Raw genomic sequence first — 23,958 nt, 5'->3', positions numbered from 1 at the left:
TGAATTTCTACAATGTTCCATATATTGAGCTGGCAGTTGGAGTTAACAGAGATAAGTAAAACATCAACATGTCCTTCAGAGAAGGGAAATGTATTTATAATAATAATGTTTTAAAAACGCAGTGAGATAATTGAAATAATAAACATCCTTTGATTAAAAGACTCATCATCTTTAATTCCAAGTCTAGGCAGGACTTTGGAATATTCCTAAGACTTCACTTTGGAATGTTTCACATAGATATATTCAGTAATTCCTGAGGAAATAAGGATGTCCTACTCCTTGATATCCTATTTGTGCCTTTTAAAGCCCAACAATGTAACTGTTACTTAGGTGCTGTCAGTGGCTAGAATGCAACCTTTGGTTCAAACATGCTGTCCAACATCAAGTTCCACATGCCGCGGAATCTGGAAATATCGTTAAAAATGGATGATTATGATCCAGGATACCTATTCTCCCCCTTTCACTTTCAGATATTGAGGGGGGGGGGGAAAGAACAGGAGGACTTTGGTTTGCTCCAGTTAAGAAAGTTTGTGTAAAATAATAACAATGATAAAAGGGTGATGATTAATAATTATAAGGAAGTTACATTACTAACAAAAAAAGCTGTATTTTAAAACCTATTGTCTTTTTGGCTCCTACTTTATTAAATAATTTTCTGCTGACTCTGTGTTGAGACTAATGCCTATAAACTATTATAGTGGTGCAATAACAGAGATGGAGAAAATTCAGTTTTATTGCTTTGTACATATAACTTAAGAAATCTAACATGCACTGTATTTGTTTCACAATGATTTTTTTAAAAAATAAATGAGATGTGAAGCAGCTTTTCATGTTTACAAAGCATATGCAAATGAAGCAAAATCATTATTTAAAAAAATGGGTCTTTCAATCTGATATATAAAAATTTGATATATAAAAAAAACATTGTGGTAGTTATGAGAAATATAAATACATTTTTAGACCCATTTCTTTTAAACTTAGAGGATGAAATATAAATATGATTTATAGTTATTAGTAAAAGGCTTTTAAATATATGTAAACAAAAATGAGCATTATAATTTAGAAGAAATATGCAAAACCTTTTCTTACAAAATCACTTTTTCCTCTTTTTTCTGGGTAGTCTCAACACTGAAGGTTTAAATCTTTATGGAATATACTAATCCTTTTTTTCATTTTTCAATACTAACTATTGAAAAACAATTACCTACTTTCTTTATTAGAGGGTAGGGCAGTGTTACTTAGCTACTCACAATAAGAACTATTTTAATTATATTGCATGGTAACCAAAGAAGGATTTTAAGGATTTCTTGAGATATTATTTTTCTAAGTTCCTTTATAAAGAAAAAGCTGGGGTTTTTTTTTTGAAAAAAATCAATTTACTAATTATAAAATTAAGTCTGGCCCACATCACTTCAAGTGAATTTAAAATAGTAACATGAAAGACCTACCATCTTTCTGTTCCCACGCTTCATTTAAAAAAACAGCACGCATTACCTAGTGTACGTGGTTAGCGCTCCCTGTCAGCCTGGATGACTTGTAAGGGTTTTCTGACCAGGCAGTAAGTTTACTGATTGACTCTGTGGTTATTGGTTTAAGGGTAAAAGGTGCTCTTACTTTTACAGTGAGTGTTTAGTTCCAAATTGGTGTCTATCAAAGGGAACGCTTATGCTCTGGATTCTGCACAGCTCCTCATCTGTGGAATGCACTCTTCAAATTTTAAATTGAAGAATTAATCTTGCTGTTAACTGGAGAACACACTTACTTTAAATGCATCCCTTTTCACATTTCCATCAAGACCAGTGCTGTCCCACAGAACTTTCTGTGACGATCCATGCATTCTACATCCGGTCCCACTCAGCAGTCACCAGCCACATGGGGCTATTGAGCACTTGAAATGTGGCTGGTGCAAATGAGAAACTGAATTAGGTATTTTATCTCCTTTTAATTCGTTTAAATGTGAATAGCCACATGTGGTTAGTGGCTTCTATATCAGATAGTACAGATCTGGATTATTTTAGTTTTTTGATAGTGCTGTGATAAAATTTATCAAATTTTCATGAACTGTTTCATTGGCACTATAAAACATTTTTCATATTTTAAATGAGTAACCTTGTGCCATATGATCATCATTTGGGTAGATCCTATTATCTGTTTCCCTCTGTTTATTTTCCAATTATATTCTGAGGGCCTAACACTTTCTAGGCCTCACATTAAGCCCTGGAGATAGGATGGTAAGCAAAATGTGCACAGTCCCTGACTTCGAGGAGTTTAAAATCTAGTATGAAATAGGCAATTGGGTAGCAGCTTCATTAGTGTTTGATGGGGAAAATAGAACAGCTTATGACTGCAGTGTAGGAAAAGGACCTACACAAGTTGGAGGGTAGTTGAAGGACAGCTATCTAAAAGTATAAACTGGGACCTGACCTGACCAGATGACAGAGAAAAGCCAAGAAAGGCCTAGTAAGGAAAGATGAAGACAAAACAAATAGGGTTTAGAGAAGTAGAGGGATATAAACATGTTTAGGTGGCTTAAGTATGGGATGGGGGTGAGAGGAGGAGTTGTCTGCAGGAGAACAGCAAAAGGTGAGGCTGGAGGGGAAGAGAAACACAGGGGCCAGACCCTGCCTGGCCTTGTGAGCAATCTTAAGGACAAAGAGTCCTTGAAGAGCTGTGTTTTGTGTTTATGTCTACATCTCCAGGCATTCCCTGGCACATAGCACGTGGTAGGAATTCAGCCAATCCTTGTTCAGTGAGTGAATGCATGGAAGAATGAAAATTCAACAAATGATCAAATAAGCCAATGTGCCTTTTCTTTAAGAAAAGCGTGTTATATCCAACCACAAAGCATGCATAAGCATAATTTTATATATGAAAACTCAAGTTAAACAGATACTAGTACATTTACATATTTTACACCTATTCCCAAATTTTGTAATATAGAGTTTGTTAAAAAAAATCCAATTCCACAATTTGCTGCATTTGCTTTTCAACAAAAATCAAACTATGTAGTTAGCTTACTGATAACCTCCAGTAGCATTGTGAAACAATGAAGTTTATAAGCTATTTTAAGGCCTTGCCTATTCCAATTCAGGCCTTAATTTTTACTAAGTAAGAAAAATTTTTGCTGGAACAACTGTTTTCATGTAAATAGGATTCTTTAAGTTCAAATAGGATTCAGGTGACAGAAAATAAAGTTTCATGTAAATATCATCTCTTAATCTCTCCTCCAACTCTACACTCTTCTTGAATATTCTTGCATTAAAAAAAACAAAACACCCCAAAAACAAAAAAGAGCACCATGCCCTGGCCAGGGGCTCAATTAGTTGGACCATTGTTGTATATACCAAAAGGTTTCAGGTTTGATTCCCAGTCAGGGCACATACCGAGATTTCGGGTTTGATCTTGGTCTGGATGAGAATGGGAGGCAGTTGATAGATGTTTCTCTCCCACATCAATGTTTCTCTCTCTCTCTCTTTCTCTCTCTCTCTCTCTCTCTCTCTCTCTCTCTCTCTCTCTCTCTTCCTCTCTAAAATCAATAAAAATATATCTTCGGGTGAGGATTTTTTTAAAAAGCTAGTAATTCTCTACCGAGATAGTTGTGAATCAAAGGTTCCTTCTACCAGAGTTACACCTGCCTTTTTGATTTCCTGAGAGTAGCAAGGACCTCATGATTTACTTCCCTTCCACACTTAGTCACTCAACTCCTGGCCAGACTAGATAAGCAGCTCACAATCACTGAGCCCCTGAGAGGTGGGTCGAAAACATGTGCTGGATATGTCCCTGTCTGGGACTTCTGGGACTCCAAGGATGACCTGACCTGTTTGAATAAAAGTTTTGATAAATTGTTTTGCTTAAGCCTTCCTTTCAGTAGCTTGTACTATTTGAATGAGGTTATTGCTCCTTTGCCCTCTACTTATTCCTAAGCTGATTTTTATATATGTTTTATATCCTTGACAAGAATGCCTGCCTTTTGCTGGTGTTTGCTAAATTGTTGTTAAGTGAAGTGTCCTGGAAGCATGTCCTGTGGGACCTGCACTCTTCAGCTCATCCTGGAGTGCTTAGCATCACACCTTCTTCCAGGCATCGAGCCCAACATCAGCTGGGAGGGTGGGAAGGCAGGTAAGAGAACCAGAAGGGGGGCTAGGCAGCTGGAAGACATGAAGGGGGCAGTTCCTTAATACCATCAAAATCTCTATTGAATTTCAACAGCCTCACAAACGAGCATTTGGGGTAAATATCCAGTCACAGAGTTAAATAAAATGGACTTTCTTCCAAGGAAATGCTTTTACTACAATAACTGGTTTGTGTTTTCTTTTACCCAGTGGATTAAAAATTTAACACATTTATGAAATCTGGCATATTTATATATTGTATCTGAGCAGATATGCAAGCTGCATTATAATACGATAATAAAAAAAACTCAGTCTGTCTGTTAAGTCTTTGTAAGTCTTTGTGCCATTGTAACGGCAGTGCTAATTATCAAGCAGAGACATGATAATTACGCAGAGCTTTTTTGCTATAAGAAGGAATCTTTTTCAACACCCACCCATGTACAATTTCCTGTGACCCTGCAACACTACTCTGGTATGGCCCAGAAATTTATATTTCATTCTAAATGCCGGAAATCGTATTATTTCTCTCTCCCCGCCAATCCCTTTTTCTTGTGAGTAAACTGTTTTCAGAGGTTTAAGGGAGAGAGGTAATGGTCCAAATGGGAAATATAAAACTAATGACCCTTCATGAAACATATTATGTTCCTCATTAAATTTACTCAGTTAAATGTATTCTATTAAATTAAAATAAATAGGATTTAAAATTTTACCCAGGAGTAGTACCTTAACTCTCCACTTCATGCTAGCTCCATTCTAAAAGCAGATTCCTCAAGTCCTTGATGTATCACAGGTTCTTTGGCTTTCAACACAACTTACCTCTAGTGCTATAGAGGTGTTCAAACTTACTGTGTATAAGAATTGTTGAAAAACGTGTTATAAATGCAGATTCCTACTGAGACCCCCTCTTCTCCACCAAGAATCTCAGGTGAGATTCTGGTTTCAATGAACCACACTTTGAAAAAGACTCTACGTGGAGGTGATGTACATTGTCTTGAGTTTATGGCACCCCACTCTACTTTCTCCATCATCTGTTATTGCTACAGTGTGGAAAAGGCAAGTAGGTGAAGAACGTGTGATTCATGTAGCTGAGCAGGACAGATGTACATGTGTTAGACTTAACTGTTATTTCATCCAAAGAATCAAGCCATGGAATCTTCAGATTTAGTCTAGGAACCCCCTAGTGTCTTTTGGAGAGATTCAGAGCTTTAATATATTCACTGTAAGATAATAGGGCTGTTTCTTTACTCTCTTTTAAAAATATAACTTTTTAAAGAATTACGTTGTGAAGGACTTTCAATTCCATGCCTTTATATTTTAGATGAGAAAAATATCACTTTTTAAAGAATTATGTTGTGAAGGACTTTCAATTCAATGCCTTTATATTTTAGATGAGGGTGGAAGGCAGGTAAGAGAACCAGGAGCGGGGCTAGGCAGCTGGAAGACACGAAGGGGGCAGTTCCTTAATACCATCAGAATCCCTATTGAATTTCAACAGCCTCACAAACGAGCATTTGGGGTAAATATCCAGTCACAGAGTTAAATAAAATGGACTTTCTTCAAAGGAAATGCTTTTACTATAATAACTGTTTTGTTTTTTTTTTACCCAGTGAATTAAAAATTTAACACATTTATGAAATCTGGCATATTTATATATTGTATCTGAGCAGATATTCAGCCAGAGAAGTAGCTAACTTGTCACATAGTAAGACTGTGCAAGACAAAGGTTCAAATGCAAGCCCTCTGACTTTCCACCCAGTGTTCTCCTCACGGCCTGCAGAGAAGTCTGGCTCAGCCACTCATCTGCCCAAGATTATGAAAGTCTACACAGTGGGTGAAGTTTTAGTTGTCTTAAAGTCACATAGGATATTGTTGAGCAAACCCCTCAGCAGATGAGTTTTCTAGATTTTAAACTCCTTTAAGATCGTAAATTTTAAAAGTCGACACATTTTTGACTAGTTTAATACAGTTCTTCCACATTTCACATCATGTTAAGGACTGGAACAGTTCAAGTCTAATGACAAATTTCAAATCAAATTCTTTTGTTGCACTGAAATGTTTGTTGTAATGATTTTGGAAATGAGATGAAGTTTTGAGTATAGAGTTGTTTTGTGTTTGGAGCTTATGTTAAATGTGTATGAGCAGGCATAGACCGACAGACAGATCGAGACACACACACACACACACACACACACACACACACACACACACACGAAAGCACCTATGAGACTTGACAACTGACTAGTGCTGTTCATATTCATGTTTCTTTATATATTTTCACATTAAATGCACTCACGAATAAAATACTATCTGAAATACACAGTACATAAGTCTTATAAATGATCTTAAATTTTAAGATTGAAGCAAACACACAATGAAAATTATCAGTCAATGAAAAACAAAAACGATTTGCAATAATGCAAATCTGAAAGTATTTTAAACATATACCACATTAGGCCTAGTTATCACTCACTTTTGTTTCTCTGAAATTATTTGCTTGTATTATTAGGCAAAAACTTTAACAAATTGATCAGTACAATACTTTTACAAAATTTCACAATAAAAGCAAATAATCTTAGACAGTTATAACAAATAAAGTGAAGACCTATGTGAGAGGCAGATTAATTTGATCAGGGTTAGTACTGGATTTTTTCATAATATGGAACCAGTCTAAGCACTAGCAAGAATGACTTGAACTCTGGCAAACTGACCCTGACTACATACTTTTGAACCATTTATTAATTTTCTCTTAGTTCTGAGAAAACAGTCACAAGCTAGGCAACCAAGAATAGACAGTTAGTTAAGAAAAATAAACAGATGAGGATGGTCCCTATATCTCTTCCTTTTTGGTTTACTGTTCACTGCTTATCAAGGGTACTGTGAGGCAATAGCATTAAAATAGGAAACATGCAAGAACACTTAAAATTGTATGGCAATGTTACTTACGTTAACAAATATAAAACTTTTTTGAGATTTATTTATTAAAATATGTTTTTATTGATTTTAGAGAGAGGAAGGGATGAGAGAGAAAGAAACAATGCGAGAGAGCAACATCCATCAGCTGTCTCCTGTCCTTTACTATGCTGGGAAAGTAGTCTATACTTAAAAGAAATGATGAAAAGTCATCCAAAATATGGGTGAGCCGCCCCCTGGCCACCGTTCCCAACCTGCTGACCTGACTTAGCAGTGGACAATGACGACTCACGGAGGATGAGGCCAATAACTGGATACCGCTGCCTGATTTCTAGCAAGGACCAGATTCACGTGGTCCCTCTCAGCATGTCATTCTAACTTGAAATTTGAGAGGGGAAGAAAGGGTGGAGTATTAGTTGGGGTGATAACCCTGGGTGCACCAGTGGGAATATGAAATCATAGGAAAAGGAAGGTTGTGTACTTGTGTTTGTGTGTGTGTGTGTGTGTGTGTGTGTCGGGGGGGGGGGTGGTGGGGAGGAAAAGGGGGGCCAAACAAGTCATGTCTCTGCCTCTGAAGTTTGGAGCTCTGCAACCGCGCACGCGCTCTCACCTCCACGATGTCTGAGTTTGTCCGGCTCTCGTGCGGCTCGTTGTACTCCGTGTACTTGAGCAGCACCTTGTCCATGTCGGTGCTGGCGTACTGGAACAGCTTGTTGGTGCTGTTGAAGATGATCAGCGCGATCTCACAGTCACACAGCACACTCAGCTCATACGCCTTCTTCATCAGCCCGAATTTCCTCTTTGTAAATGTCACCTGGGAAAATGAAAGCAGGCAGTTTTTGTAAAGAAAAAAGAAATCGTGCTTTTTTTTTTTTAAACAGTACTTTTTTTCTTTGTAAAACAAAGCGTGCTGTTGTCAGAGCCCTGGGGGCACTAACACATTTGGAAAGGAAGCAAATAAATCTAAAACTAATTTTTGCTCCGGATTTGAAAATGTGTGATTTCTAGCTGGCTGCTGAATGTGAAACTGTAAATGCCAGATTTAATGTAGGGAATTTTAATGAAGGTGACCAGAATACAGTTCATGGTTTCTTTGAACAATGTAAGATTTGAAAAGAAATTAATTTCAGCATGGATGACATCCTTCCCTTATAATTAAGTTTGGGACTCTTCTTTTTTTTTTTTTTTTTTTTTGGCCACTTGAAAACTGGACATGGCATGATGAACGTAGCATTTTATATCTATGTTCAAAAATTCTTAAAATTGTGTAGTCTCATGCCACTTAATCGAAAGCACGGGAAGGGATGTGACTGACTGTGCTTTCAGACCGTGTTGTGTTCTGTTTTCTAGAAATCCGGCAGGGAACCGAGAAGGACTTCAGCCATCACACCATTAGGGTTTTGGTTTCATTCTTCTGTGTGTCTTTCTTCCTCTCCCAGGCCAGAAACTGTACTGTTATCTTTGCCTTTTCCTTCTTTTAATCTAATCTATTTCCAAGTCCCATAATTCCTTCCCTCAAAATGTTTCTCAGGTTCACACTTTCTTGTCTATTTCCCAGGCGGCTCTATCATTCGGGTCCTTATCAGCTTCCTGCCCGAGATGGTCTCCCTGTCTGGAATCATTCCGTCCTCAATTCATTGCAATCTTCAAAACCTCCTCTCCGCACTGCCTTCCTCCTGACAGGCCTCCGCAACGGCTCCGTCTCTAGCTTCCAATACTTCCTACCTGCCAATGCTGCCGAATGCAAACATATATTTCACGATTCCCAATTTCAGTCCTCTCTTGATTAAACTCCAGTCTGCCTACCCCAAACCATGAACATTCTTAACTATAAGCCCTTACACGACCCGGTGTTTCCCAGCAGGTCTTCTGTCGAATATCATTTCCATAAAATAGTCCTAAATAGAAAAAGTTCAGTGGCCCAATACATTTGGGAAATGAGGCACATGGGTTTATTAAAGGCCGAGAAACCTTTTAAACTTTAACCTGCCTCCCAAACCTACAAGATGTTTGTTTCTTTGCTTATTTATTTATTTTCGAGGAGCACTTACTACCATTCTTCAGAACTAAATTTTTTGAGACATATATGCTGGGTAATGGTGACTAAATTGAATTAATTATTGTTTTCAAAGGCGGCTAGTATTTGCTTTTGTTCCTTACCTTGCTATACAACTCATCTAGCAGAAGTCAGCTTAGTTTTATCTACTAACTCTTTGTGTGTAATTCCTGTATCTAGATTCTCACTCCTTCGCTTTCTCTTCATCTTTAGAAACCCAATGGATGTCCTCCAGTCCTAAGTGTATCTGAATGTCCTAGGAATCTCAAAACCCCCAGAGTGCAAACTCATTATCTTCACCCTCGCATCTGCTCTCCTTCCTGGATTCCCCATCTCAACATAAACTCAGTCACCCAAACCAGAAACCTCAGCTGAGCTCCGAATCCCCGCCCCTCCTGCCATCCCACACACCTAAATAAATGTGTTGAGAGGAACTGTGGACTAGCAGACAGACAACCTGCCCCCTCCCACCCCCCATCTCCTCATTCCTCTACACTTTGGTTAATACTTATTGTTTACCCATCATCCTTTATGTTTCCTCAGTAGCACTTATTATATTTTATAGTAAGTATTTTTTGTGTGATCATTTGTTTAATGTCTGTCTCTTCCACTGCAGTGCTCTATAAGAACCTGTAGCATTTCTATTTTGCTCACTGCTGTATCCCCAGAACAGCAGACACAGATGGGCACATGGTAGATGTCTAGTACAACAAAACTAAGCAGGAAAAATAATTATGTGAAGTTTTTATAAATATCCAATTGATGTATGCTATATAAAATTCTGTGATAGCTTTCCCCATGAACTTCTTAGCACTTTAAAAAGATAAATCTATGCTTAAAATTATTATATTGTTTTATCATATTTGTATTGAAGGCAGCATGGCAGAAAGGGAAGAACATGGGGCCCTGAATTTGTAGGCTGAATCTGCTATTTACTAGTCATAAGAAATTCACTTAACTTCTTTGAGTTTGATTTTTCATCTGTAAAATGAAAAGAACACCTACTCAGGATTTCTGTGAGGATTACATAAAATAACGTATGTACAGTATCAAGCATTGTGCTTAAATTGGAAGCTCAAAAAAATCTTAGTTCCTATTCCTTTCTGAGCTGACTTACAGAGAAAAGAACTTACAAAATATATCGGTCTTGGTAGCTTGAAGAGTCTACTGATTAAGGCTATTTGAGAATCTTATTGTTCCTTATAGAATGACAAAGTGAACTATAGAATCCCCATTGGCCACTCTTTGCAAAATACAGCATTTGGGTATTTACCAGCCCACATAGTTAGTCAATATGTACTGGGATATGTTAGTTACATTTCAATTTAGACATTTTTTCATTGTAGTAATTGCCAATGTTGCACCTTCTATTTTATTGATTGTCTTACTAAAGTGCTTCTAACAAAATATAGCTAGCATTTTATTTTAATATTTGGTTATCATATTAATTTAGAAAATGTTTTATTCTGGTTCATTCAGATGAGCCATAATCAGTATTAAGGATGAGCTAAATAAAGACAGTCATTTTGGAATGAATAAAAAGCATAATCATTAATCATTGATTTGTACAAAATGTCTTCTAATATTTCTTTTAGATGCAATTTAGTTATGCAAATATACCTGCACATTGGTATTTTGTTCAGTGAAATAGGCTACAGAGTAGGTTCAATATAGAAGGCACTGACCCAAAATACTTTCATATATCTAAAACCACTTTTAATCAGACTTTCATGACCACAAACTGTAGGTGGAATGTCTCAATACAGTATGGTTTCTGTTGTACTGAAACCTCAGAATTTAGCACGTTACAACACTCACCATCAAAGTACATTTCAGCACAGAAATATCATTAAAGCCACTATTTGTATTTACTTTTAGGTGCTCCTCAACTTTTGTATAACCAAGCAGGCTGCTGGATAATGCCAACAGAGTTGGTGCATGTGGTTTCTTTTCATCAAAACTGCAAATTGAAATGATGATGACTATACTGAAACATTTAAGAAAATACCTTCAAAATCTTAACTGCTCCACATTTAATTCCGTACTATGTTCATATTCTTCATAGCATACTCAAAATGCATTTTATAATGCTTTTCTCATTGTTCATAGTTAGATGAGATAAAATTATTTTTAAGCATGAAGTTTTCTAAAGAGACCTGGACTATTACTCTTCGTTGAAAATATGCCACTCAGTGACAGATTGCAATTCAGAACTTTTATTCTTAAATATAACAATGTATTGCAATCATTACATTTTTCATAACGTGACAACAGTTTGTGATGGGACAAGTCCACTTCTATTTCAGGACCGTATTCTGAGTCTTAGGTGAGATGGAAAGCTGTTTTTACGGTCAGTAGGCAAAGAGATGCTCTTTTCCAAGTTGAAATGTAACTAACACATCCCAGTACATATTGACAATCCAGGAGCACTGAGGGGAGGATACAGCCAATGTTATTTATGTTAGCACTAGAACTTGAAATTTGGTTTTCAGAATTGGAGAGACTTAATACATGCAGGGGAAGAAAATGACTCTGTATACGTAATGACCATTTTATGCTTTTTCTTTACCTCTTGAAATGGCCCCAACTGTAACGATGATGTATTAAGATGTTTCAGCATTAAGTTTTATAGTAACCTCAAGTTTAAATCCTAGCATAAGACCTAGCATAATATTGACAATTACTCTAGAACTAGGTATAACTCAGGAACTGCAACTAGAGTTTGAAATTGAGAAAAGGCACATTCATTCAATACAACTCTATATAATTCAGTCATAAAGAAATTAGGAAAATCTATTTACATAAACAGAAATCAATCCAAGCAATTCTTACTGAGCATTTTCTACATGCCAAACCTTATGCTAAGCAATATTGATTGAGTCTTCTCTATGCCAGACTTTTGTACTAGGTACTGTGGGGCTTCTATTTTGCATGTATCTCCCTTATTCGTGTCTCTTAGTGCTGGAGAAAGAAACAGTCATTTAATTCCTTAATGTTGAAAAAAAATTTTCTTTATTTTAAACAAAATGTATTATTGGCTAATAGTGTTATATTTTTAGTCACAGGTAAGTGATCTGAAATTGTACTTTTATCTAGTGTTGGGTGATTTCAGTTTTTGTTTTCTGAACAAATTTTTCTCTAGACCGAGCAAGGAAAATAATAGTAGATGTTAACGTAATCAAGATGAATATGAAACAAAACCTACCATATAGGTTATTTTTTTAAAATTTAAATAATGTGGTTTATTTCATACTTCTAAAGATTTTTTTTTTATTAATCCTCACCCGAGGATATTTTTCCTTTATATATATATATATATATATATATATATATATATATATATATATAGAGAGAGAGAGAGAGAGAGAGAGAGAGAGAGAGAGAGAGAGAGTGTCAAAGAAAGGGAGAGATACAGAGAGAGAAACACATTTATTGGTTAGAGAGAGAGAGAGAGAGAGAGAGAGAGAGAGAGAGAGACAAAGAAAGGGAGAGATACAGAGAGAGAAACACATTTATTGGTTGCCTTCCGCACATGCCTTGACCTAGACATGTGCCGGGACCTGGATGGGGGATTGAGCCTGCAACCAACTGAGGTACGTGCCCCTGACCCGAATCAAACCCGGGACCCTTTAGTCTGCAGGTTGACACTTGATCCACTGAGCCAAAGCGGCTAGGGCTATTTCATACTTTTGACAACTCCCTTCTTACAAAAATTCTTTTTAGCCTCCCTCTGTTTCCATAAAACTACCCATTCTTAATTCTGCTTATTTCTTTTTTCTAAAATTTATCTTTATTGTTGAAAGCATTACAGATGTCCTCCTTCCACCCCGCCCACTGACCCGCTCCAGACATTTCTTATGTTGTACTTAGTGAAAACTGATAGTGGTATTATGTACTCCTCCCCACTTCCATCTGGCCCTGGCAGGCTCCCATCATGCTGCAGGGCTTGGTTTAAATGCCAACTTCTATGCAGCTTTCATTGTCACATTGAGATAAAACTCACTCCTCCTCATTATTGTCCCCTAGAACTTTTACAAACCTTTGTTTCTGAGACTTATTCTAACATCCCAGAGTTGGGTGTTTATGAGTCTGTTTCTCCTGCTGGCTTCTGAATTCCCTGAAGACCCCCACTCTGGCCTCACACAGGCTCTGACTGGTGGACATTCAATGAATGTTTGCTGAAGGAGTGGATTATGGAATGGAAATAGACTCTATGTTAAAGTCTGAATGCCTTTTAGACAATCTCTAAAAAACAAGAGATTTGGGGTATATATGTTTTACTAAAAAGTTTAACATGTTAGCGGCAGGAATCTTGAGAGAAAGGAACTATTACACCTTGGAATATATATAATAGAGAAACCACAGAATGTCTAGAGAGAAATACATATGTATATATGCTCTAGATTTCAAGAAAAACATATTTCAAAAAGTTCAGAGAAAAACCTTTCTTTCTTTCCCAGATGACTCATCAGGAAAGAGGGAAAAGTGTGAAAATAAAAGTTTAATTTTACAATCACAGGATATGGATATAAAGGGGAGGATTCTAAGAGTTCAGGATGACTGCATTTGTTAAGCAAACATTTATTGAACTTTCTAATGAGTTTAGATTTTCAAAGAGCATGTATTTGGCAAAGTGTTTGATTCAATCCTCATCACAACATTATAGATTTGAGACTGGCTGGTAGTAATTTTGATAATTTAAATATGAATTAACTGGTCAGTGTTGAGTTTAAGGGAATGTCTCTATAAAGGGCCACAGAGTTTAGTAACTTTCCTGTCTCAGGCAACATTTTTATCAGTGGTTAAGATGAAGATGTAGATGGCAAGCATATAGCATAAATCTGGATGATAACCCAAAAGGTTAAGTAGAGGCTCTATTCAAAGCACCCTCTACAGACTGGCAAGATGGGTCACAAACAACAAGATGAAACAGAGACAATCTTAGTCTTCATTCACATTAAAGAAAACGATTACACGGGCTCAGGTTGGAAGAAAACTGATGTGATAGCTGCTTTTGGGGAAAAGGATCTAAAGTTATAGTGTTCCAATGTAGGAATTAATTATTCTAATGACTTTTTTTGTTAGTCAGCACTAACTAATTATTGGAACTCTATTTAGTCCTGAGAATTACATTTTAAGAAGACACTGACAAAATTAGAGAGGCTATAGGATGGCAAACAGGTTAATGTAGGATCTGAGAAATCTTAAGGTTATTTGAAATGTTTATCCCAGAAAATAGAGTTAAAAGTGAAATGCCAAACATTTTCCAAATCTGAAGACCTGTGGCCAAGTGGAGAGGCAGATGAGTTATTCTGTTTTGTTCTATGGAGCAGAATATGGTTGAAAATTATAAAGAGGTTCAAATAAGAGAAAATCTAGTGATGAAAATTGTCCATGAGTGGACCAAGTCTCATTAAGTAGTTCTTTCCTGAATATGTTAAAGTAAAGCTGCATATCAAAGGAATGTGCAGAAGGTGTTTCTGAACTCAACAGGAAGCTGGACTAGAGACCTGTAAAATACGTATTCCAGATTTCAGATGCTCTGATTCTATGCCTAGGTAAGCATAGACTTGTGGGTCAAGGGGAAGATTATGTTTCAAAACAAAAATATATTTCTGCAATTTCATAAAATGTGTCATGTTTTGGTTATTCAACCTCATGAATATATTATCATAATCATCTCTAATTTCCATATTCTAAGATATAAATGGGGTCATTTTTTATAGTTAGAAGAGACTGTAAGAAACTTGAGTAGACAATGTTAGATTATACATAGTGCTGAAAATGCATAGAAAAATTATCCAGATTAATAAAATAGGAAATTCACATTACTAAACCATTTTTACTATTTTTAAAGCAGTGTATATGCATCATTCTGGGCGGTTCGGTAAAAATATGGGAATTGAAAATCAAGTCTGAGCTCTGACATTTATAAGCTGTGTGCCCTTGGGTAAATTGTTTGACTTACCTGAACCCCGTTTCCTCACTTGTAAAATGGAGTTAATAGCAGGCATCTTACAAAGTTGTTATGAGACTTAAATTAAGGGATTATATATATATGTCCTATCTAATAAAAGGGCAATATGCAAATTAACTGTCATTCCATCATAAAGATGGCGGAGCCCAAAGCCACAAGATGGTGGCACCCAGTCCTCTCAGCCCCGCCAGAGTCCCTCAGTCCCCAGTGGTGCGGGGTGGGGGGTGGGGGGGGGAGTGGGGGCGGCCACTGAGAGTGCACAGCGTGAGCGATCTGGTGGAATGCTTGCTTCGTCACCGTGGACGAGGCAAGCGTTCCATGCCCAGCCACGGAGAGCCTCTGGGCAGCGGGCGCGGAGCGGCCAGGCCCCACAGAGAGCTACTGGCACACGGATTCGTGCTCAGGGCTACCAGTGTGTGTGTGTGTGTGTGTGTGTGTGTGTGTATATATATGTAAGTGACTTGTTGTCAGTGAAACACTATCCAAGGTATGCAGTACTTTTCCTCTGATATGTCAGGCTCAGTCACTTCTTGTTACATCCTGCTCTTCTAGGACAGTGTTACCATTATTATGTCTAGGTCAGTTTCTCTCTCAAGCAGACCTTGAGCTTTCCTTGAAAGCCCAGAATATCTCCTGTCTGATCTCATAACCCGAAGTCCCAGAACAGAACTTGGCTAAATAGTTGTTGAATGAATGAATGGATAGATGGATGGAGAATTATGATTTTTTTTTGCAAGCTAAATGAATGGCTAAAAATAAATTTCTATGCATGCTTAAACTATGTTAATAGGAAGTTTGCCCCTGAGAAAGGAAAATGTCACATATCTTTTTTTTGTGTGGCTGTCATATTGACTTACAGTAAAACATACTTTGGTAAAACTAAGTAAGAGAAAAATTGGACTGGATCAAATTTTGTGTGTGGGTTTGTTAGTGAAATTGGAGCATATCATATTTCTTATAGTTGTATTTAGATAACAGTGTTGACTGTATTTGGTGAATGTTTTCTAATAAGTTCAAAGACTTTATAAGTTCTCTCACTACATTCGACAGTATCTCTTTAAAGTTGTTATTTGGCAGAGTTTATCATCCCCATTTCTCAGATGATGCTGTAGACAAAGACATGAATTGCCTTACAAAGGTCACAGAACTAGTCCCTGGATGAACTAGAAATAGAACCTTCTTCACACAAAGTTTATCTTTCTTTCCCTTAGTCAGGGTTCCTTCTCTCTTTTAGATAATTGCACTTCAGGGGCTTAAATTCAGCACAGCATGGACCGGGCAACCGCTCATTGAGCAGTGCACAGGTCCATTAAGAAGTGTCAGCAATTCTGAGGAGTACAAGCAAAGTAGTGCATGACATTATTAATTAATGCTAGGGCAGTTATCTAGGTTAAAGTAAAAAATAATATCAATAATACTAAAATTGAGAAGTTGGTTTCTAGGTTCTGACAATAAACCAAAGCTTGTTTTGTGTGAACTCTGCAGAAACTCTGCCCTGAGACCTCCAGCCATTCCCACTAAAGCCCGTGACAACCACAGGCATCACTAGTGGGCACACACTAGTTCTATATTTATGGCTGTTTATTTAAATTTCACAAAGTGAGAAACATTTTTGGTTGGTGGCAAATACAGTTCTGTTTACTAACCAGAATAAATAAGGTGGGTCTTTGATTTATGTACAGGCAGTATAAATGACAAGTTCTGAAAACAGAGGACAACTCCTGCACCATTTCCTACAGGAGTAGGTAAACTAGTTTGACTACTGTGTAGTGAAAAGGACATTTAATAATGAGACTCCACTCCACACACATGCCTCCTCCATTCATCCTCCTAATCCCAGCTCCATTCATAAAGCCACCTCGGGAGAACTTTCCTGCATGTTAACTGTGGGAGTCTCTGCACCTTACAGGAAAGGGTCCTGAATCAATGAAAGCAAAAGGACTTTGGAAACATCGGCTATACACATCTATGAGAACCATTGAGGCCTAACACCAAACTACTTCAGGCACAATAATTACTAAGGGAAGCAACAATAATTTTATCTGCGGGTCCCCAATACTTCTTTCCACTAAGCAAGATACTTTTGACCTGATCTTGCTAAAATTTATTTTTTTATTTCCTTTTATGGTCCTCATAATAAAAAAAAAATCTTTATGGTGTAAAGTATTACATATGTTCCCCTTTTTTTCCCTTCTAGCCCACTCCTTCTAGCCCACCCCTGCCTTCTAGCCCCAGGCCTTAATTCAACTGGTCAGTGAGTCTGCTCAGTGAGTGGACAACGATTTACTCATTTCTTTAACTCAAAAAGTAATATTAGTTTATTTGTTTTAGAATGTTTGGGACAATGGCAGAAAGAGCCTTGACTTTGGGCGGTGAGTGCATGATGCAGTGTGCAGATGATGTGTTATAGAGTTGTATTCTTGAAACCTATATGGCTTTATTAACCAATGTCACTCCAATAAATTCGATTAAAAAAACATTTCATTTTCGGGTTAATTTGCTAGCACAGAGGATGGTACCCTGTGGACAAACTTAGGCATTTATGACTCTGGGTTGAAGAATGATTCCGAACAATTGGATACAGGGTGAAGAAGTTTTAAGGATGTCTTAAAACAATTATTTACCTTAAATTTTCCTTTTAATGTAAAAGAATAGTATGATAAAAAATCTAAGTGTAGATAAACCTAAAAGAGTTTTTTTTTCAATTAAAAAAAGCAAATTCGAAGGGATAAGAAAAAAAGAATCTGTTTGGGACTATTAATATACTCAGCTAATTCTATTTTCAAAGGTTAGAGGTTTTATCTTTTCTTTTTTCTAACTAGAATAATGATGAATATAACCCTCATCCTATGAAAATATTTTAGATCCGCTCCTCCTCACCCCATCTTGATAATCAGTTTCCTCCCAGTTAAGGAAACGGAGTGACTAATGAGTGACAAGACGGACAGTTCGGAGACACAATGCACTCTCTAATTCAGAGCCACTAGGTCTTCCTATGTGTTTAAAGGGTTAGGGATGGAGTCAAGAGTCTGCAAAGACAATCTCTAATTGAAAAAAGGGAAATGCCCTCTTAAATGCTCTTTTTTCTTCCTTTGGCTTGTTCCTGACAGTAAGTAATGGTACAACTGTTCTAAAGTATTCCTCTTCAATTTTTATTTTGTTTAATTCAGTCTGTCATTAGAAAGGCTTGCGAGCTTTAGGCTTGATGATTACACTCGGTGGAGGAAGTAATGCCACTGCAGACTTGTATTCCAGACAAGTGCTCCTTTATACAATGACGGGCCTGCCTCGGTAAATGAAAGGCTCTTTAAAGAGCAGTGAGGGACTCTTTTAAGCAGACTGTTACCATGTGCTTGTAACCCTCCAGCATAACTGCGAGGATGAGATGGCAGTGTATTCGGGCTGCAAAGAGGACTATTGTCCTCGTTAGCCTCAAGCAACTTGAGCGGGTTTCCCCTGCAATGCAGGGATGTCCAAAAGGGTTTTGAGCAGTAGTTCCAAAAGTTCTGAACATGATAAAAGGATTAAAATAAGGGGCTTGGAGTATGGAATTTAGAACTCTACCAACCCCTCACCCTAAGTCAATACCCCAAACCCCAAAATAAAACTTTAAATCCTAAGCATTACACACTATTTTGAAACAAAAACAACACAATGGTTAGGCTACAATTAAATAATTAAATGCATATTAATAAACTTGAGTGTTTATTAACAAACTCATAGAGTCTGGCTTTGAAACTTTGTGATAGCTGATTCCTGATATATTTGTCTACATGAAGCAAAGGAGGAAGGATGATCTACAATTATTAACCTTGCCAGGATTTAAAAGATTTTATTGTGATACATTTTTAAGCTTAAGAATGTTTTGGATTTTAAAAAGAGAAGACTATAGCATGATAAATTTTTTAAATTTTTATATGTGCTGTTCAGGTCTGCTTGGTTTGATAAAGGGATGATTTACATTCTAAATCCAACCTGTAGATGCCGTCATAAAATAAATACCTCTATTTCTCCATACCTCATATACATAAAATACATAATTTGAATCTGAGAAGAATCAAATAAACCAGGTTCATATTTTGGGGGCAAAACATGTTTACTAGTTTAACAAAGCCAAAATGTACCTAAGGTAAAGGTCAAAGACTGCTGCATTCCCTGCTGAGCAAATGCTCAGGAAGCACATTTGTCTACGTTTCCTGTCATAACAGGAAGAGTGTAACTTCTTCCTTTCCACAATGGCTTCACGTTTACCTCCTAACTCCAATATTTTCTCCCTCAGGGCCTTCCAAATCCATCCTTGCAAGACAGAAGGCAGGAGGCTGTCTCCGCTGTAGTTTCCAAACAGTTACATTTGTTGAAATGTTATTTAAATGTTAGTGATTTCTTAAGCTAAACTGTTCCAACTTAAAATTAAAAGTCAAATTTCCAAACATTTAGAGTGGTTCTCTTATTCTTATTAGTGGTCCAATGTATTTCAAAGAAATGCAAATATAGATCTATATTATGGAATTTCCTTTGGTTCAATTAAATTATGTAATTTTTTACACCAAAGTCATTATTTGGGGGCCAGAGGGGGGGAAGTTGGTATTCCAAATCATCTTCAATAAGATTGTGTTGGGACATAAATTTTCAAAATATTTTTCACCATAATAATTTTTGAAGGAGCTCGTTTTAAGTGAATAAATTACAAACTTAAAGTAAGTCTAGACTGCAAAGGGCATGGCTCTTGAAACAATCAGCATGTTCTTTAATCTACAGTTTGGAAAAAACATTTTGGTTTATGTGGTCTATTTATAATGTTAATATTTTTAGTGTTGGTTTGTCAGTAATACGATGTCACATAGAGTTTGTGTATTTGCAAAGCCAAAGGTGACTTGTAGCAGACAAGGTGTGTGCATGCATTTACAGAAGTGGAAGGTGCCCTTACACGTCAACCCTGCACACAAAATGACTGAGGTACAATAAGCCCAAACCCCAGAATTTTTATAAATTACAGTTTTGGCTGGAAATTATATGAGATATACAAATTAGGCAAACAACACAACGTCTTGAAGCCCTCATGTTTAAGCAGAGCTTATTTCTTAAATCTAGTGATCCAATTCTAGAGGAACAGTTTCCTTTTAATTGTGAGCATCTTGGCCTTCCTTGGGTTTTTCTGGCAGTAGAGGAGTAGATCTAGCTGACATTAATATAAAATGCCTCACACCTACAGGATCTATAGGAAGTGTGTGGTGCATTTCACTATGGTTCGACTGTATGGGGGGCAGACCATTGGTGAACTGTTTCCAAACTGCTAGAAGTACAACACAAATGAACGGCTTGATAACATAGCTGTTTGACATCTGAGCACTTTGACCACTGCTTTCTTTGATTTGAAAATTCTCAAAAGTCTCTTCCATCACCAGGAATTCCAACAAAACCTTTTCTCTTTGGTGATTTGAAGATTAATGAATGAATGGTTTAACTTATATGCATGGGGAATCTTTAAGTAGGCATCCACAGGATGCATCAATATACCCTATAATTCAATTCTAAGATGTCCTGATATATTACTATGAGACATGCTAATTTTATTTCTATAAAATGAATTTAATTAAAATTTTAATACAAGTTTAGGGGAGGCAGTCAGCTGTTAAGAAATAATACTGAGGGGGGAAAGGCAGAAAATCTTTATATGAGGTATTTGCAGGTTTATTTTGGATTTAGAGGTAGAAACATCAACACTTTCAGCAACTGAACTTTTTATTCACTCTCTCTGAAACAAGGTTCCAGATATTCATTGCCTAGAGTGGATAACTCTTCTATAGTATTTAAAGTATAATTTCCTCTCAAATACTATTCACTTACTTGATATACATACCAGCAACTGACAAGTCTGGACGTTTTGTTTGTGGAGATGACAAAAGAAAACAGTGTGACTAGATTACTCTGCTCTTTTAACGCATGGTTCACAATTCATCAGAGTTATATTCTTGAACAAGCAATTTATTTGTATTTCTAAATTACCCAAATCCTCACATTTAAAGAGTGAATCTATATAAATTTCAACAAATATTATATAAGGTTAGTGGAGTGTGACTCTCAAATTTAAAACTATAATTAGCCCTTTTAGTTACCGATATGTATTCTGGATTATCTAGCACCTTGAAGGAATGAATGTTACAGTAAAAATCCTATTGAAATTTTAGCTAACATTCTAAGAATAATCTAAAATAGTGGGAAACAGAAGAAAAGAGTAAACTTTGTTTCTTTTTAAAAGAGAGTCACTTGAGGAAATCAATACATCTCAAGAGAAAAAGTTAAAAAATTTAACAGCTATGAACTCTGAATTCCTTTTAGTCATAAGGGAATTCTGCTGTTCTATTAACAGGAGAATGTTTCTAATTGTCTTTAATTTGTGCTCCAGTTATTGCACTGATAATTATATAAAATTTTGTTTGCTGGCAAAAACTATTAGTGTGCCAGATATGATGAAAGAAAAGAACTTGAGACATTTTTCTTCCTGTCCATTTTTCTTCCATAATCCGGCTCTTGGTCTGAAATGACTCTCTCACCCCTTTTGCTTCTAAAGACCCCTTTGTGCTCTTGCACTACTCTGTTCCACGTTCCTTCTATCTCCCTGATACTCTTTTTAAAATAAAACCCCCGTGAAATGAAAGTTCAGGTACCATTCTTTAGTGTACTATACAGAGCAGGAGTTGCTTGGATGGAAATCACATTAGCTATAACATAATTGCTCATGGTTCAAAGAGCATGCGTCTTAATAGGAATAGCTTACTAAGGAAATTTATTGAGCACTTATTATATGTTAGATGCTTTACCTTTATCCCCTAACTTGATTATCTCAATGACCTAATGAGGTGGGTACTATTTTTTTTTAAATCCTCAATCTACTACTGATGAGGGAACTGATGAGTCTCAGAGAGGTTAAGGCACTTGATGGAGAGAAATAGAGCTGGTAGGTGGCAGAACTGAGACCAGGTCTAGGTTTGTGTGTTACTTAAACCGTGCTCATTGCCATTACATTATACTGGGTGTAGCAGGATGTAATTGGGAAAAGCTATGACCTACAACTGTGTTCTCAGCTATTATATTACACAGGATGGAAGAAGATTTAATGGAGAAGATCATGTTTTGTGTTTCAATCTGAAAGATTTGGGCTCAAATTTTGGCCACCTCCTGGTATTAACTGAGTTTAAAGCTTTGCATGATCTGGCCTCTGCCTAAAATTCAATCTTTTCTCTCATTTCTATAAAGTTATATGAACCAAGGTCAAGTTCCACGGGCTTTTCTTCAGCTTCCTCGTTTGTTTCCTCTGGAATGTTGTCACCTGCCTGACTCTCACTATCTTAATGATCCCATCTTTAGCATTTCCTCAGAGAGGTGTTCCCCTGACCCTCCAATCTAAATAAAGTACCTCCTGTTATTCATTCATAGCACTTTCATAGTTTCATTCATAACACACATGAACAAAACTTTATTATATATTTGCATATTTCATAGCTGACTCATCCCACTGGTCCAGAGGCCTACAACCTACGACCCACAGGCTAAATTCAGCCTGCCCTCACTACCCCCTTTTTATCAGTAAAGTTTTATTCTACACAGGCACATTCATTCACCTGCATTTTGTCCATGGCTGCTTTCATTACTGGGGCAGAGACAAGTAGTTGAGACAGACACTGTATGCGTATAGATCACAAGGCCAAAAATATTTGCTATCTGGCCCTTGACAGAAAAAGTTTGATGACTTCCGCAGCAGTTGATAAGCTGGATGAGATTCTTCTTGTTTCTACTGCATCTTAATGCTGGACATATTGCAAGCTAATAATATTTGTTGATTTAATAAATTAATAAATTATTCAGCTGTAAATGGGGTTGATAAGGATTAAATGTAATAATATATTTGTAGTTCTCAGAACTTGTAGCTGCTTTTATTAAGTTATCTGAAAATTTCTGCAAGGCGAATTGAGAATTCAGGATTTTATTTTATTTTTATATACTTGCTTAAGAAACCCATATTGGTTAAGCTAGAAATTCAGTAGTTTTCATAAACTTAGAAATTCTGGGAAATTTTTTAAAAAATTAAAAAGCTGTTAATATTTTTCCTCCCCTAAACTATTACATATATCAATTGGACTTTCTGAATTTTAGCTGTTCCCTACTTCCATTACGAAAGATAAAATATGGGCAAAATTCAATTTAAACAGTAAGCTGCTCTGTTTTACAACAGTTTTATTTCTTAATGATATACAATTTATCACATCTGCTCTGCAATTTTTCATTTCACACTTTACGCCAGTATTTCTTATTCTGTAAAAAAAGCAACAAAAAACCAACAACCCGTTCTCCGTATTGCCAAATAAACACCTGCAATAGCAGAGCAGGCTTTCACTACTTTAAAGAAAAGGTGACTGTGAACCATTGTGTGAGGCTCCGCCAAGGAGGCTACAGTGGGGGAAGCTTCAAAAAGGGCAAAGCAGTTAACTTTTTCTTTTCAACTTGTGAACACATAACTTAAAGGAAGCCCAGCTTAGGGGAGCCTCCATAGTTCATCTGACATGCTATAGCAGATTTGCTAGGGTTGATTATTAGAAGTGACCTACCTCTTTTAAGCTCTCTCCCAAATGGTTCTCATGACCACTCTTGTAGTAGGTGAGAGGCGCACATGACAAAAATTTGGAAGTAAGATGGTTGTTGAAGATTGCCAATGGCCATCTAAGATAGCCACTGACACATATGTTAAAACACGGAAGTTTTCAATTTTACTAATTACATTTAAGAGTATTGAATTAAAGGGCCTACTGTACTAGTACCTAAAGACTAAAAAAAAAATCCTAAATTCTATAGGATAAAGTAAGAAATTTGTCTTCAGGATAAATAAAAAAATAAACTAAGCTGAA

General features: G+C 36.7%; 1 protein-coding gene across 15 annotated transcripts in view; it reads right to left on the bottom strand.

Moving 5' to 3' along the window:
• Positions 1 to 23,958, bottom strand: part of MEF2C (myocyte enhancer factor 2C) — a 170,547-nt gene that overhangs the window by 67,051 nt on the left and 79,538 nt on the right. For all 15 annotated transcript variants that reach the window (XM_080677642.1, XM_080677635.1, XM_080677645.1 and 12 more), the window contains one exon: positions 7,633 to 7,836. In XM_080677642.1, the coding sequence (XP_080533768.1) occupies positions 7,633 to 7,836 (204 nt within the window). The remainder of the gene's footprint in view (positions 1 to 7,632; positions 7,837 to 23,958) is intronic.

This window comes from Plecotus auritus (assembly GCF_963455305.1).
Source record: "Plecotus auritus genome assembly, chromosome: 7".
NCBI lineage: Eukaryota > Metazoa > Chordata > Mammalia > Chiroptera > Vespertilionidae > Plecotus > Plecotus auritus.
Note: the sequence above shows the minus strand (reverse complement) of the source record. Positions and strands in the feature narration are given on the sequence as shown.